At 41.0% G+C, this 12,866-nt stretch overlaps 1 protein-coding gene across 4 annotated transcripts in view; it reads left to right on the forward strand.

Moving 5' to 3' along the window:
- Positions 1–12,866, forward strand: part of FAM184A (family with sequence similarity 184 member A) — a 499,679-nt gene that overhangs the window by 333,335 nt on the left and 153,478 nt on the right. For all 4 annotated transcript variants that reach the window (XM_086926730.1, XM_086926731.1, XM_086926733.1 and 1 more), the window contains exons 6-7: positions 1,200–1,322; positions 5,429–5,590. In XM_086926730.1, the coding sequence (XP_086782856.1) occupies positions 1,200–1,322; positions 5,429–5,590 (285 nt within the window). The remainder of the gene's footprint in view (positions 1–1,199; positions 1,323–5,428; positions 5,591–12,866) is intronic.

Below are 12,866 nucleotides of genomic sequence, written 5' to 3' on the forward strand. Positions count from 1 at the left end.
TCATCAGTCCTGATGATGATCTAAATTCATACAGATCGAAACGTCGTCGACCTACCCAAGGAAATACCCCCACTTCATTGTATATATCTTTGTGGTTTTTAGCCTTGTTGTTGCGTGACATTTCGTTTTTTCACTATGTTCACTTATGTCACGTTCTGCACCTTGTCACTCATTTGAGCACCTGAAAAACATTATAAGAATTGTATATATAAAAAAAGAAAGTAAATAAAAGATTCCTTTTGAACCTACATTTCTAGCTCCCCAGCGTTAATTAATTATTCACTCTATTCTCTTTAGGACCTTATTAGGCCACCCTTGAACCACTGTTCCTTAAAAAATACATACCCACCCCAGGTTCGCTTTATGGGGTACCCTTGTTCTCAAAATATGGCAAAGTAGATGAGCATCTACAAACTTAAGTGTTTATGGGTATTCACATTCGTACGTATGGCCCAGTACATTTACATCCACAGTAAGAACTGTAAGGGATTTCTCCGCGTGTCAAAATATATTTTTCCTGTGGAGGACATCAAAAAAAGTTTTAAAAGTGCAATTGCATTTGTGAAGTGTTCACATTTGCATAAATGTACACCTGCTATATATTTTCTTGTAGAAATAACTTCGCTTAGGAGAAACTTTGAATTAAAAAAAGAATTCCAGAACTTCCTTGGGAAATTGTGACTGTTGCAGTTTACTAGCAGTACACCTGGAATCCTCTGTGAATTGCAAAAAAAATCAGAAATTTACTCTAAACGTAATCGTAAACCTGTAGGCTATTTAAAGACTCCCACCCCACTGTGATGTTATGCCTTTAAAATCATAAAAAGTAAAGAAAATAAAGTATTGAAATACCGGGATTTAACCTGAAACGCTCAGTTTCTAATTGCCCTGGCAGATGCCGAAAAAGCTGTATTAATAGTTATTTTGGGGTGGAGCCAAGACACACATTATGACTTAATAAATCGCTGTAAACGTAGATGTTATGGGGTTCATTATTGCATCATATCATCCGCGGTCCAAAAGCCTTTCTCTGCTGCGATACATTCCCTGTTTATCCAATCAAATTATAATATTTTCTCAAATTATTGCCTAACTCTTAATTAGCAGACACATCTAATCTTTTTAGTATAAAGTACTTTGTATGTTTTTTCTCACCTTCATATGTGCCTACCATAAGCAGACATCATCTTTTATTTTAGGAAATACAACAGCATTTTGAAAAGGAGAAGTTACTTCTGGAGGAGGAGAAGAAACAACTTCAACAGCAGCTGGAAAACCTAAGAGAAGAACTGACGACCAAAATTACTTCGGCCAATCAGGAGGCAAGTAGCGACATGCCTATCATCTAACTGTCAGATGCATTGGAGCACATCTAATCAATAATGATTATTTAAAATATTTACAATGAGATTGGAAATAACAAAATGGATCAGCGTCGCTGCCATTGGAGGTCCAGTTTTCCCTTCTGCTGTACTTTGCACGTTGCATCTGTTTGGACCTTTAATGTCAGGTCACCAAAATTACAGGGATAGTGATTTCACAAGACTTTTGAACTAAATTAAATCACAAGAAGGGATGCCTTATGAATCTTGGACTTGGTTAGGTCATTAGGTCATAGAAAAATAAATTAATCAACCTAAAAATGTGTAAGGATAATATAGCTGATATAGATCGGTCAGATGTGGCACAGTATTGACAAGGCATTAATTAGGGAAATTTGGCATTGCATTTTGAGACTTAAAAATATCAGAAATGTATGTCAAGTTGAGTTTAACAACCAATACTTCTCCACTATTGAATTTTTCATAGATTCCCATGCTTGAATGTTTCCTGTCATTGCGATTGGATTTCCACAGTGCAGAGGCTTCTCCATCCCTTAGGGGGGGCTCAAAGATCTTTCTAGAGGGGTCATTTTTGTTGTTTTTGAGGACCCAGGAGGTGTTAGATGTCTTGACCTGCATTGTCCCAGACTTCCCTATTTTCTCCTTTTCTCATGTACCTTGGATACCTTCTTGGCAAGGTCACCTAAATAAATTTTCTTGTCTGTCTCTGTAGCCACAAAAGAAACCTTGCCTCCCTAACCTTAAAAGTTGTGGAGGAGAAGGCCCTGCAATGTTTGCATTCCTTTGGCCCGTGGAGTGTATCAGGGGACTTACATAGTAGAAATAATCCCTTTTTTAATCCTTCTGACATGGTGAATTTTGTTAGAAAACCACAGACAGGATGTTACCTTCTGTCAGATGACAGTTGAAGTTTAACCAAAGGTCAAAAAGAGCATAAAAACTGAAATAGACTCCCTACACTAGGCAATTGGTGGCCCAGAGGAGAAGGATAATTCAGGGGCTGTTCTCTGGTTGGCTGCAGTTTGTTTCTTTCTAAAACTTTGGGCCCGATTCACAGAATGAACTTAAGACTCAATCCTAAACCTTCTACTACTTTTGGCATTCACAGAATGAATTTAATACTTTTGGTATTCACAGAAGTTAGGATTTTGTCTTAAGTTTGTCTTAAGTCTGTCCTAAGTTTGTCTTAAGACAAACTTAAGACAAAATCCTAGCTTCTGTGAATACCAAAAGTAGTAAGTTAATTCTGTGAATGCCAAAAGTAGTAAGTGCATTCTGTGAATACCAAAATAGTAGTAAATTTAGGATTGAGTCTTAAGTTCGTTCTGTGAATCGGGCCCTTTATTTTATAATGCTTTGCCCTGTACCACTTATTATATTTACTGTGGGACTTCCACCTCGATGACGGGGAAGATTCAAGCATATGAATCTAAGAATGATATCAATATTGGAGAACTACAGTATACAGGTAATTAACTCTTACAAACCCAGGAGTACTAGTTTTAGCTCCACAAAGCAGTGCAAGTCCTCCAACACGTTTAAAAAAAAACATATTTTATTGAAATTTCGACAGTACCATTCTGACACAGGCCCAGCATAATCCACTTGACAACAAAGTATCAAAGAGACAGCAACATTTGAAGTACCAATGGGTACCGTTCTTATTCAAAACATAAGAAAATAAACGAAGAAGTGCGTGCAGACATTCCCACACCCCCTGCCTTCATTTATCTGTTATGATTAGAGGGAGAGGCATCAACATCTTGAATAGGGCAGGTAGGAGAAAGATTATTCATGGCCCTCCATTCCACAGTCTTAATAAAAATATTGTTAGTATCTAAAAAACAAGTTACCTCCTTTTTGGGCAAACGTTGTACCAAGTGTAAAAACTAATTACATAAACCTGGAGATGATCAGACCACTCTATAGAGGATGAATTATCGGTACGGAGTCGATTATCTTTGCAGATGATTTGAACAAACTTTAATGTAAATAGGTTTGCAGCAGTGTTTAATAGACTCATTCCCTAATTGGAACAAGGTAATGTATTAACAGCTGTTTATAAGGATCACCCAATTAAAGGCTAAATCGCCAAGGAAAATATTTGAATCAGAGAGAAGTGGATTCATAACATGCTCCATTCATTGCATGATCTCCAGGATGTTGTAGATAACACTATGTCTGACAACTGTTGCATTTAGTGATATTTATCTCTAAGAGCAGGCTTTGGACTGTGGAGTACAAGTCATTGGCAACCATTTGCAGTGAATTGCATTCTTTTGAATTTTTTTCTTGCCTCTTCATAATAGTATTGCTGGTTATTATCTGTCTTTATAGCAGATGACCTACAACTATGTAGAAGAAACCCCAGTGAAGAAATAACAATTCAGATAAAACATGTATCATTGGATTCAATGGAACCTCAATAAGATTATTGTGTTTGAATATCCTTGACAGTTATGTTGTATGAAGTTATCTATATTCCAGGATAGTTGGGCTGGGCATGGTGAGATGAAGACAGTAAAAAAAATCAAGATGCTTGTGATTGGAAGTCACCTTCTAGGCCACCAAGAAGGTTCTCCTTGGAGAGGAGAATGTTTCTTTTGTGCAGTCGGGGTCATAGGTGCTACTAAGCACAATATATGCAGCATATTTCAATTAAACTCCAGCATGGGAGCTGTGCAGCTGTCCTAGTGTAAGCAGGTATTAGGATTAGGCAGATTAAGATACAAATATCTCATCATGTTAACTAGGAGATCACCTTTAATATTAAGGTGAGTGATGTTAGCAGATCTGATCATATTGAGTTGGAGTTTGGCTTAGATAGGGTATAATAAACAATATGAAGTGTGTACATAAGGGGATGAAAAATTTAAATTGAGACACTTCGGGACATGAGGGCTGGTTCTTCTCAGTGTAATACCAGTCGAGTCCTCAAGCCTGTTGCAACTATTGTCAATTTGTGACAGCCCTGTGAAAATATCTGTGAGTAAGAGGAAAACTTTGAGAAAGAAGGAAAAAAGAGAATGTATAACAGGGGAGAAAAGTAGCAGGGATTACACGAGGAAGTGGGTGGTGAATTATAGTTTATGAGTTCAGTTTAAGGACAACTATTTACCAAGGGGTGGGAGTGATGATAGTAAGAAAGAGATGGGTGAGATGTGGTTGAGTTAAAGCAGATCAGAGGCAGGTAGCCTGATTTGGCTTTGACAGGTGTTGTACATCTTCATCCAGCCTCTCGAGAGGTGATGGCTATGTCCTTACAGGTAACCCCCTCTAATCCCCCCCCCCCCCCCCCGGTGAGGAGGTAGAGGAGTGAGGAAATAGGGAGTCTAGATGAGGCAGGGAAAGAGAGAGTGTATGCAAGATGGGAGGACAATATCAAAGTGTTGCAGAAGCAAAGGAATGTGTGTTTCACTGTTCAAATGGTTGTTTTTTGTTTGTAAAACATGCTTGTGCATGTAAGCTGTTTCCAGCCCTATTAGTAATCATAGTTTACTGCCTCAGAATTGTGGTGGACGGTGCCTTACTCTACCCCTCATGGCATGCCATTAGCTATTGCCTAAATGTAAAAATGTGATGGCTTTTGTAGACTACGAATGGCACAACACATTACCTTTAGTGTTGCTTGCTTATAGATTACTGTCAAAAAAAGTAGTTGTTAAAAATTAGAGGTATTTACATAACCTAGAATAGTTTTGAATAAAGACCTAAATCTGATAGGTCTTCCATAAATAATGAACAGTATTGCAAAGTGACTGAATAAATATGTGATTCAGTGGAATCTTTGCAGACAACTACTTGCTGGCCAAGACCATCCACTGACATCATAAAGCAGGGCACATCGAGTGATCTTTTTTGGGTGATTTACATAGAAGAATTGCGATAGACTCTACCCACCAAAATCATGATTTGGTCAAAGTTAGGGACGTTTTGGAGACTATGCAAAGGCTCCAGGTTACACTTTGTGACTGTCGGCCATTTTCAGAACCAGATTGTACTGTTCTTCTAATTCATAGAATGGAGTAGTCCTTTCCTAATGCTAATAAAACTACAATAACTCCCTTCATTGTATCTTCATAAAGGTATCTCGTCTGGAAGACTTGGTGAGAAAAAGTGATCAAGAGCTTGGCTTTGCCGAAGAGCAGATTAGCAGTCTGAAGGAAGAGCAAGAACAACTTCAGAAGGACTTGGATATTTCCAGAACCAAGATGCGTGAAACCAGTGATTCATTGCTCAGTATTCAGGTAATCACAAAACATATTTGCACACTTTGAGAAAGACCACTGTTAGGAATTATCAACGTTGGAGAAGTGTGGCTCAATGGTTAGAGCGGCAGACCTTGATGCAGAACGCTGGCCAGGGACCAGGGTTCGATTCCCGCCTCGGCGGGTTCGGGCTTAAATTCCTCTGACCGGATATTCTTGCCTCAGTGCTGAATCTAAGCATGGGCCCCACGCTGCAACTCTGGGCAATAGCTTGCTTAGTCTCCACAACGGCCCCCGATGCACAAGGGATGCCTGGTTTCACCATGGGATGCCCAGGAGTGGACACCTCACAAGGAAAAGCCAGGAGGGGTTCCCTTGTGGTAGGAGTACAAGCGCCGGGATGCCTCCGGGTTACTGTTCGCGCTATACAAATACAACACATTTACATTTACATTTACCTTTACCACAATACCTCCAACAAGCTGAAGTTGTCTTCTTCTTCATATTTGTTGATTTAAACTGTTTACATTTTGTCACACTCAAACCTTTTTTCAACCTGTGGTGTGTATGTAGGTTCCCACAGTTTGTGATAGCTTATCTTTGTCCTCTATTAGAGTGGGTAGATGCTCTCTTGTGTTAGTAATAGTTGGAGGATAGTGTTCAGGTAAGGCAGAATAGAAGGGAAGATCCAGGCTTTTCAGACATTGAGACACATCTAAAGCAAGCTGTTTAAGAACACATTTCTGACTACTGTAATGCCTGCTTCTCCTGCGGATGGAGGATTTCGTAGGAGGTACAGGAGCGGAAAGCTAGAACAGTGGTCAATAATAAATGTCACAAACCTAAATTGTTCATACGGTAGGGATCTGATTATACAAGTTGTGCGGAATAGGGGTTTTCTTTACGCCACACTCTGAGAATACCATCACCCTATATTGAGGTATTTACCAGGTATGGTAAATACTTCCCGTTCTAAGTCTTCATTGTGGAAATGAGGAATAACATGCAGAATTTTTTATAAACTTACCAAGGTCTGAATATTCTGCCTTATTACTGGACCATTTACCCCAATAAATGTATGCAGTGTGATCTGCCAAAATCTGTCGGCAAAAACTGGGGTGCGATAATTATCACACCCCTCCGAATTTTGGGGCATATTATCAAGAGGGTTTATCTCCGCTTTTTTGGCTTTAAAAGCCAAGAAAGCGGAGATAACATTATTTCCCTATTACCTAGCTGTCGCTAGCACCAGTCAGCCACAGCTAGTAGGAGATAGCGACCATCTTGGGCCCCACTTTGCATGTCAGTGATATTTATCACTAATGACATGCAAAGTGGGCGTGCCAAGATGTTAGAGACTGAAAACAGTCGCTAACATCGCTATCTCCTATTACCAACTTTTGGAGATATTCGCACTAAGCGCGAATATCTCCAAAAGCTAACACCTGCCCCGAGCAGTTCTTAGCCATGTTACCCAATGGGAGGTGGAGAACATGGCTAAGAGCATTAGCTCGGTAATGCATGAATATCGCTGACTTTTCAGCGATATTCATGCATTGCGGCGATTTTTATCGCATTTGCGATAAACCTTGGTAATACCAAGGTTTATTTGCGGTAAAAATCGCCGCAGCTCAGCTGTACTTTTTTGTCTCTAACCAAGCAATAGCGATAATTATCGCTATTGCTTGGTAATATGCCCCTATGTCCCTCACAAACTTCTGTTTATGTCAGTTTCAGAATTTAACCGCAGATTATAAAGAAGTGCCCCCACATGTTCAGAATTGATGGGGTGCAAAAATTATCACCTGCTCGAGTTTTGCCCTCTGAAATGCGGCAGAGCATGTGTTTTTTAGTGCTTTTACTACACACTTCCCTTGTTCCACACATGTCACCCTGAAAAAGTGAAGGAGGGTGGCCTGTGCCTCAAAACTCAGAGTTCCGGTATGTGCGTCATTACTGCACATAAAAGAATTTAATGGGGCCCTAACAAAGAGGGCCTTAGTGTTTCCCATTAGCTAAACAACTCCTGGATTTCTGACTGGCACATTTCTTCACTTTAACAACCACAGAGTCAATTACTATTTATAATTACTAGAGAGGAAGGAAGCCTTTTTAAAAGTGTCAGAAAATTCTGGACTTAACCACATCTTCCCTGATCAGTTCTTGTGCACACCTTCCATATCTCTCCACCACCAAAATAATATTCCTGCTTATGACCGGCAATGACAGCCCTCTGTTGCCATAATACATTGTGTTTTCTCTTGTCGTTCTTCTCTTAGTATTCCTTCCAAGTAATAGATCTCTTATGTTTTTTTCTCCATACATTAGGATTTGAAGCAGTGTTTTCTTCCTTTTTAGTGCAATGTAAAGGCACGTTTGTATCTTTAAATAAATAAAAGCAATAATAAGAGAAATACACTTGACATGCAAAAATAGCATTATACAGCTAGAATATCTTGTACAAAAAGAGCAAATGATTGAAAATTACAAATAGCATTATCCTATGAGCCTTGAAGCTGCATATTGATTATTGGTGAGCGAGTGACGTGTTTCCCAGAAATATAGATATCCGTATATTCCTTTCTCCATTCACTCAAGGATATGGCCTTTCCAAAGGTGATCCTTTAATACTTGTTTCACCGCTGCAGCACAGAACTGAATATCAAGCTTATATTCCCCAGACATGCTTTGAATCCTAACCAGCCTGCTGAAAAAGATAATGAAGCTCTTTGCTTCCTACATAAAGCAGGAAATATCATTCCCAGTATTTTGTACTCTAGTTCATAATTGTTATATCTTTTCTGAGAGCTGAACAGAGAGCAGTGATGAGAGCAGTCCCAAGAACTTATACAATCCTTCACACATTCAGAGAAGGAAAGAGTGCTTCATGTAATGCCTTATTGCACATTGTTGGGCTCATGCTACACACATGGCTGGGCGTCCTCGGCATGTCTCTGGTTCTGGCCTCTCTCTACCTGTTGTAATCCGAAGTCCTGCAGTGTGCTTCTAGCTCCCAACACAAAGGGCGACCGCTGGACTGCAGAGGTTAGCACAAAGTGGTATGCAACCTTTACAACGCAACTTTTACCACGCAGTGCTGTAACAACGCATGTATTACAAAGAAAACCATTACAACGCATTACACTGGGGGGCGCGCTAGGATAAGGAATAGTTTTAATTTACTATCCAACACCTTCCCTAGTGTCCACGGGGACTGGAGTTGGAATAGTAAATTAAACTATTCACTATCCAGCACCCCCAAGTGTAATGCGTTGTAAAGGTTTTCGTTGTAATACTTGCGTTGTAACAGCATGCGTGGTAAAAGCATGCGTTGTAACGTCATACATCCGCACAAAGTAGGTCAAACCTGGGCTTCATCTTAGCTTTTCAGATGAACACCATTAACTCCAGGAGAGGCGAGTGGACAAAACCCATAAAAAGGGTGATAGATCCTCGCCAGGAAACTATAGGCCTATAAGCCTAATAGGCTCAATTCAAAAGGTGGTGGCTCGCCTAGCACTGGCAAAGGTTCTGGAATGGATCGAAACTAACAACATCCTGTCTTCCCTTCAAGGGGGCTTCTGAGCACATGTTAGCACCTTTGACCAAGTTTTCCGCTTTTTATTAGTATACTGGCGGACAGTTGTAAAAGGAAAGGGCAGTATGTACGTATGTTGAGCTTATGTCAGCTTTTGACTTAGTTCCACGAAAAAAGCTCTGGATAGTGTTACAGGACCTGGAAATGCCCTCGCATTTGCTTTCTCTAATTGTCAGACTCCATGAGGACAACTTTGCTCAAGTCCGCTGGGACTCACAGGGTAATGTCACAGATTGCTTCCCGGTGAAAAAGGGCACCAACACTATTTTCCCTCTTTCGCAATGGAGTCTCACAATTTGTTGCAACTTAACCCTCAGATGCCCCAGTTATAGCAGGTACAAAGATACCTATTTTACTATTTGCAGACGACACGCTTATAATTTCCAAAACACCGAGTGGTCTGCAGCGTGCACTTTCTTGCTTTGAAGATTTCTGCAGCACACAAGGATTGATAATCAACACAACTAAAACAAAGTTCATGAATTACAACCAGCATCGATCATACAAGAGTGCCATTACATTAGACGGGAAGCCCCTAGAACAGATAGATGTGTTCACCTACCTAGGAATCACACTAGCAAAAAAAACTGAGCTGGAGTCCTCAAATAGAAATCATGGCCCTGAAACATGATCAGTTACCAGAATCAAGTCAAAGAATTTAAGACCTCTTTGACAAGCCGATCAGTCCGGTCCTGCATATTTATAATTTATCATTCTAAAGTAGTGAGTTCCGTTCTTTATGGTTCTGAACTCTGGGGCTTTGAGAATCTGACACCTCTTGTTGTATCAGAGAATACATTTTATCCAACAATCACAAGCCTCCTGCAAAGCACTCCACTCAAGCCTCTGCTCAATGATCTAGGTCAAAACTTTCTCGAAGTTATAGCAGGACTTGTCTATTTTATATTGGCGCAGATCATGGTCCACTCCTGAGTTGGCAAATTATGCTGAAGCCCTCGGGATGGCATTGAGGCAGATCGTTCTTTTAAGATCGGCTGGCCTCTTAATATAAAGAATGCACTGACTATTATGGGAATGCAGAAACTATGAGAGAACCCAAGGAGTGCTCATTTCCCAACAAAAGAGAAAATGAAAGAACTTTATTGGGAAATGACAAGGACCAATAACTTTAGAGCAGTCGAGAGCACCTCACTCACAGGAAGGTTCCTAGAATTTAAACTCTTTCCACGGTATGAATTTTATTGGGACATAATATCAAAGCCGTTTGATAGAAAATTATATTTTCAATTCCGTGTAGGTACCCTCCCTTTAAAATATTTTAAATGTAAGTGGTCCTCCACAGTAGATAACAAATGTCCCATCTGCCCAGACCAAACTGAAACGTTCTCTCATGTCTAGTTTGTTTGCCCAGCTTATGCAGAGCCGCAAAAGAAATGGCTCAAACAGACTTGCAGGAACCTGGGCACCAGACACTGCAGTGTTGCTTTGAGATTGCTGCACTCAGATCCATCCTTGCAGGTTGCAGTTTCTGTTGCTGAGTTCCTGGGATGGATGTGGATCATAGATCAAGGATCAATACCGATTCCGCTACCAAGACAAAAGATATATTTTCTATAGTTGAGGAGCTTTCACACCCTGATAGAGTGACTAATAAGCCCCTCCCCTCTCAAGTTCTCTATGACTCCCTCAACTCATTCTTTATGGATAAAATCGCTAAGATTAAAAGTAGCATCCCTTCTTCCATACCACCCTCTATTTCTGCACCTACTATTAGAAACTTTTAGGAGGTAGGCTCTGGCTCCCCCACAGATTGTTGTCCTCCTCACATTTTACGAGAAGTTTTCAACACCTGTCCCAAACCCCCTCTGGCACTCCTCAATAACTCTCTCAGACTTGGCTTGGTCCCCGATTCCTTTAAGATAGCCGAAGTGGTTACCATTCTGAAGAAACCTAATTCTGACCCCTCCTTAATGAGCAACTTTCGTCTCATCTCGTTGCTCCCTTACCTCAGTAAGGTGCTTGAGGCCCATGTCATTAACTACCTTAGTTAATTCATCGAACGCTCCCAGTTCCTTGACCCGCAACAAGCTGGCTTTAGGCCAGCTCATTCTACTGAGTCAGTCATCCTCTCAGTTATGGAGGAACTTAGATGGGGAGCGGATCTTAAGACCAGCCAGGCCTTAGTGCTCCTGGATTTGTCGGCTGCCTTCGACACGGTCGACCATAACATCTTAATCGACCGTGTCGGCGACGCCGGCATCCAGGGGCCGGCCCTCAGGTGGATCTGCTCTTTCCTCAGCAGCCCTCACTAGGCCGTCCGCCTCTCCAACTTCTCTGCGGAAAAAGTTAAGCTGACGTGTGGTGTCCCTCAGGGATCCTCCCTCTCCCCCCTTCTTTTTAACATGTACCTGACTCCCCTCATTCGGTCCCTACGTGGAAGCAAGGTCACCACTTTTAACTATGCAGATGACATCCAGTTGGTTTTTGATATCAACTCCTCAGACCACTCAATCCATAATTTCCAGTCCACCATGTGCCTCATCAGTAATTGGATGGAGGCCAATCATTTAAAACTCAACCCCCGACAAGACTGAGTTGATCTTGACCGGAGGTACTTCCAACCCGTGGAATTCTAACTTGACCCCCCCGCCTTGGTTCCCCTCTCTGCCCTGTTGATTTGGCAAAAAGCCTGGGGGTCATAATTTGTAAAGACCTTTCCATGAAGTCCCAGATTAGCGCAGGGGTATCTTCCTGCTTTTTCCATCTCCGCAGAATTCGTAAGATCTCCTTATTTTTAACTACGGAGGCTCTAACCCTGGCTCTTCTGGCCCTGGTCATCTCCCATATCGACTATACCAACTCACTCTACATTGGCATTCCCGCTTACCAGCTTTGTCGTCTGCAGCTGCTACAAAATCAGGCTGCTAGACTCATTTTTCATCAACCGAGACACCATCATGTACGCCCCTTGCTTAAAAGCCTTCATTGGCTCCCAGTGGCTAAACGCAGTGAATTTAAACTAGGCTGCATCACTTTTAAAGAACTGGCCGGCCTTGGTCCAGCCTTTATTTCTTCCCTGCTTCACCGCTATCTTCCTACTCGTAATCTTCGTTCCTCCCACTTGGCTCTACTCACAACCCCTACCTTTATCTGTAAGAAACACGGTGGCCTCAGATTCTCTTTTCTTGCCCCCTCCTGTTGGAACTCACTTCCTTTGGAACTTAGATCAACCACTTCCTATACCCACTTTAAATCCTGCCTGAAAAGTCTATTGTTTTGCCAGGCCTATGAGTAACACATTATCTGTCCATTAACCTTCACTGCTGACTTTCTGCTTCTCCCCCGCTCACAGCGCCATAAAACCGTTTGGTGTAAGTGCGCTTTAGAAGTAATTTTAACATAACATAACATAACAATGCATTGTCCCTTGCATTATTATGAATTTGAAATGGAATCTAGCTGGTCCTACTGTGACCGATATAACTATGTTTGTTGTGTTGGAGCAGTATTTACAAATATATATGTTTGTAAGATATTTTATACTTTTAAAAATTAATATTTTAATTTGCTTTTATGACATGCAATGTCGAAATAAATCTTTGATGATGATGAAAACCTTTAAATAGCCCTTTCCAAGATGATGGTCCGTCCATAGGATGTTTACAAAGGTTGCCAGTCCAAGATGAAGTCGAGTATTTTCCTGTGAGGTCAGTCCCTGTTTGAACCGTATATAAAGGAGATGTTAATGAGAGGGAG

The sequence above is a fragment of the Lissotriton vulgaris genome, chromosome 6, assembly GCF_964263255.1.
Source record: "Lissotriton vulgaris chromosome 6, aLisVul1.2, whole genome shotgun sequence".
NCBI lineage: Eukaryota > Metazoa > Chordata > Amphibia > Caudata > Salamandridae > Lissotriton > Lissotriton vulgaris.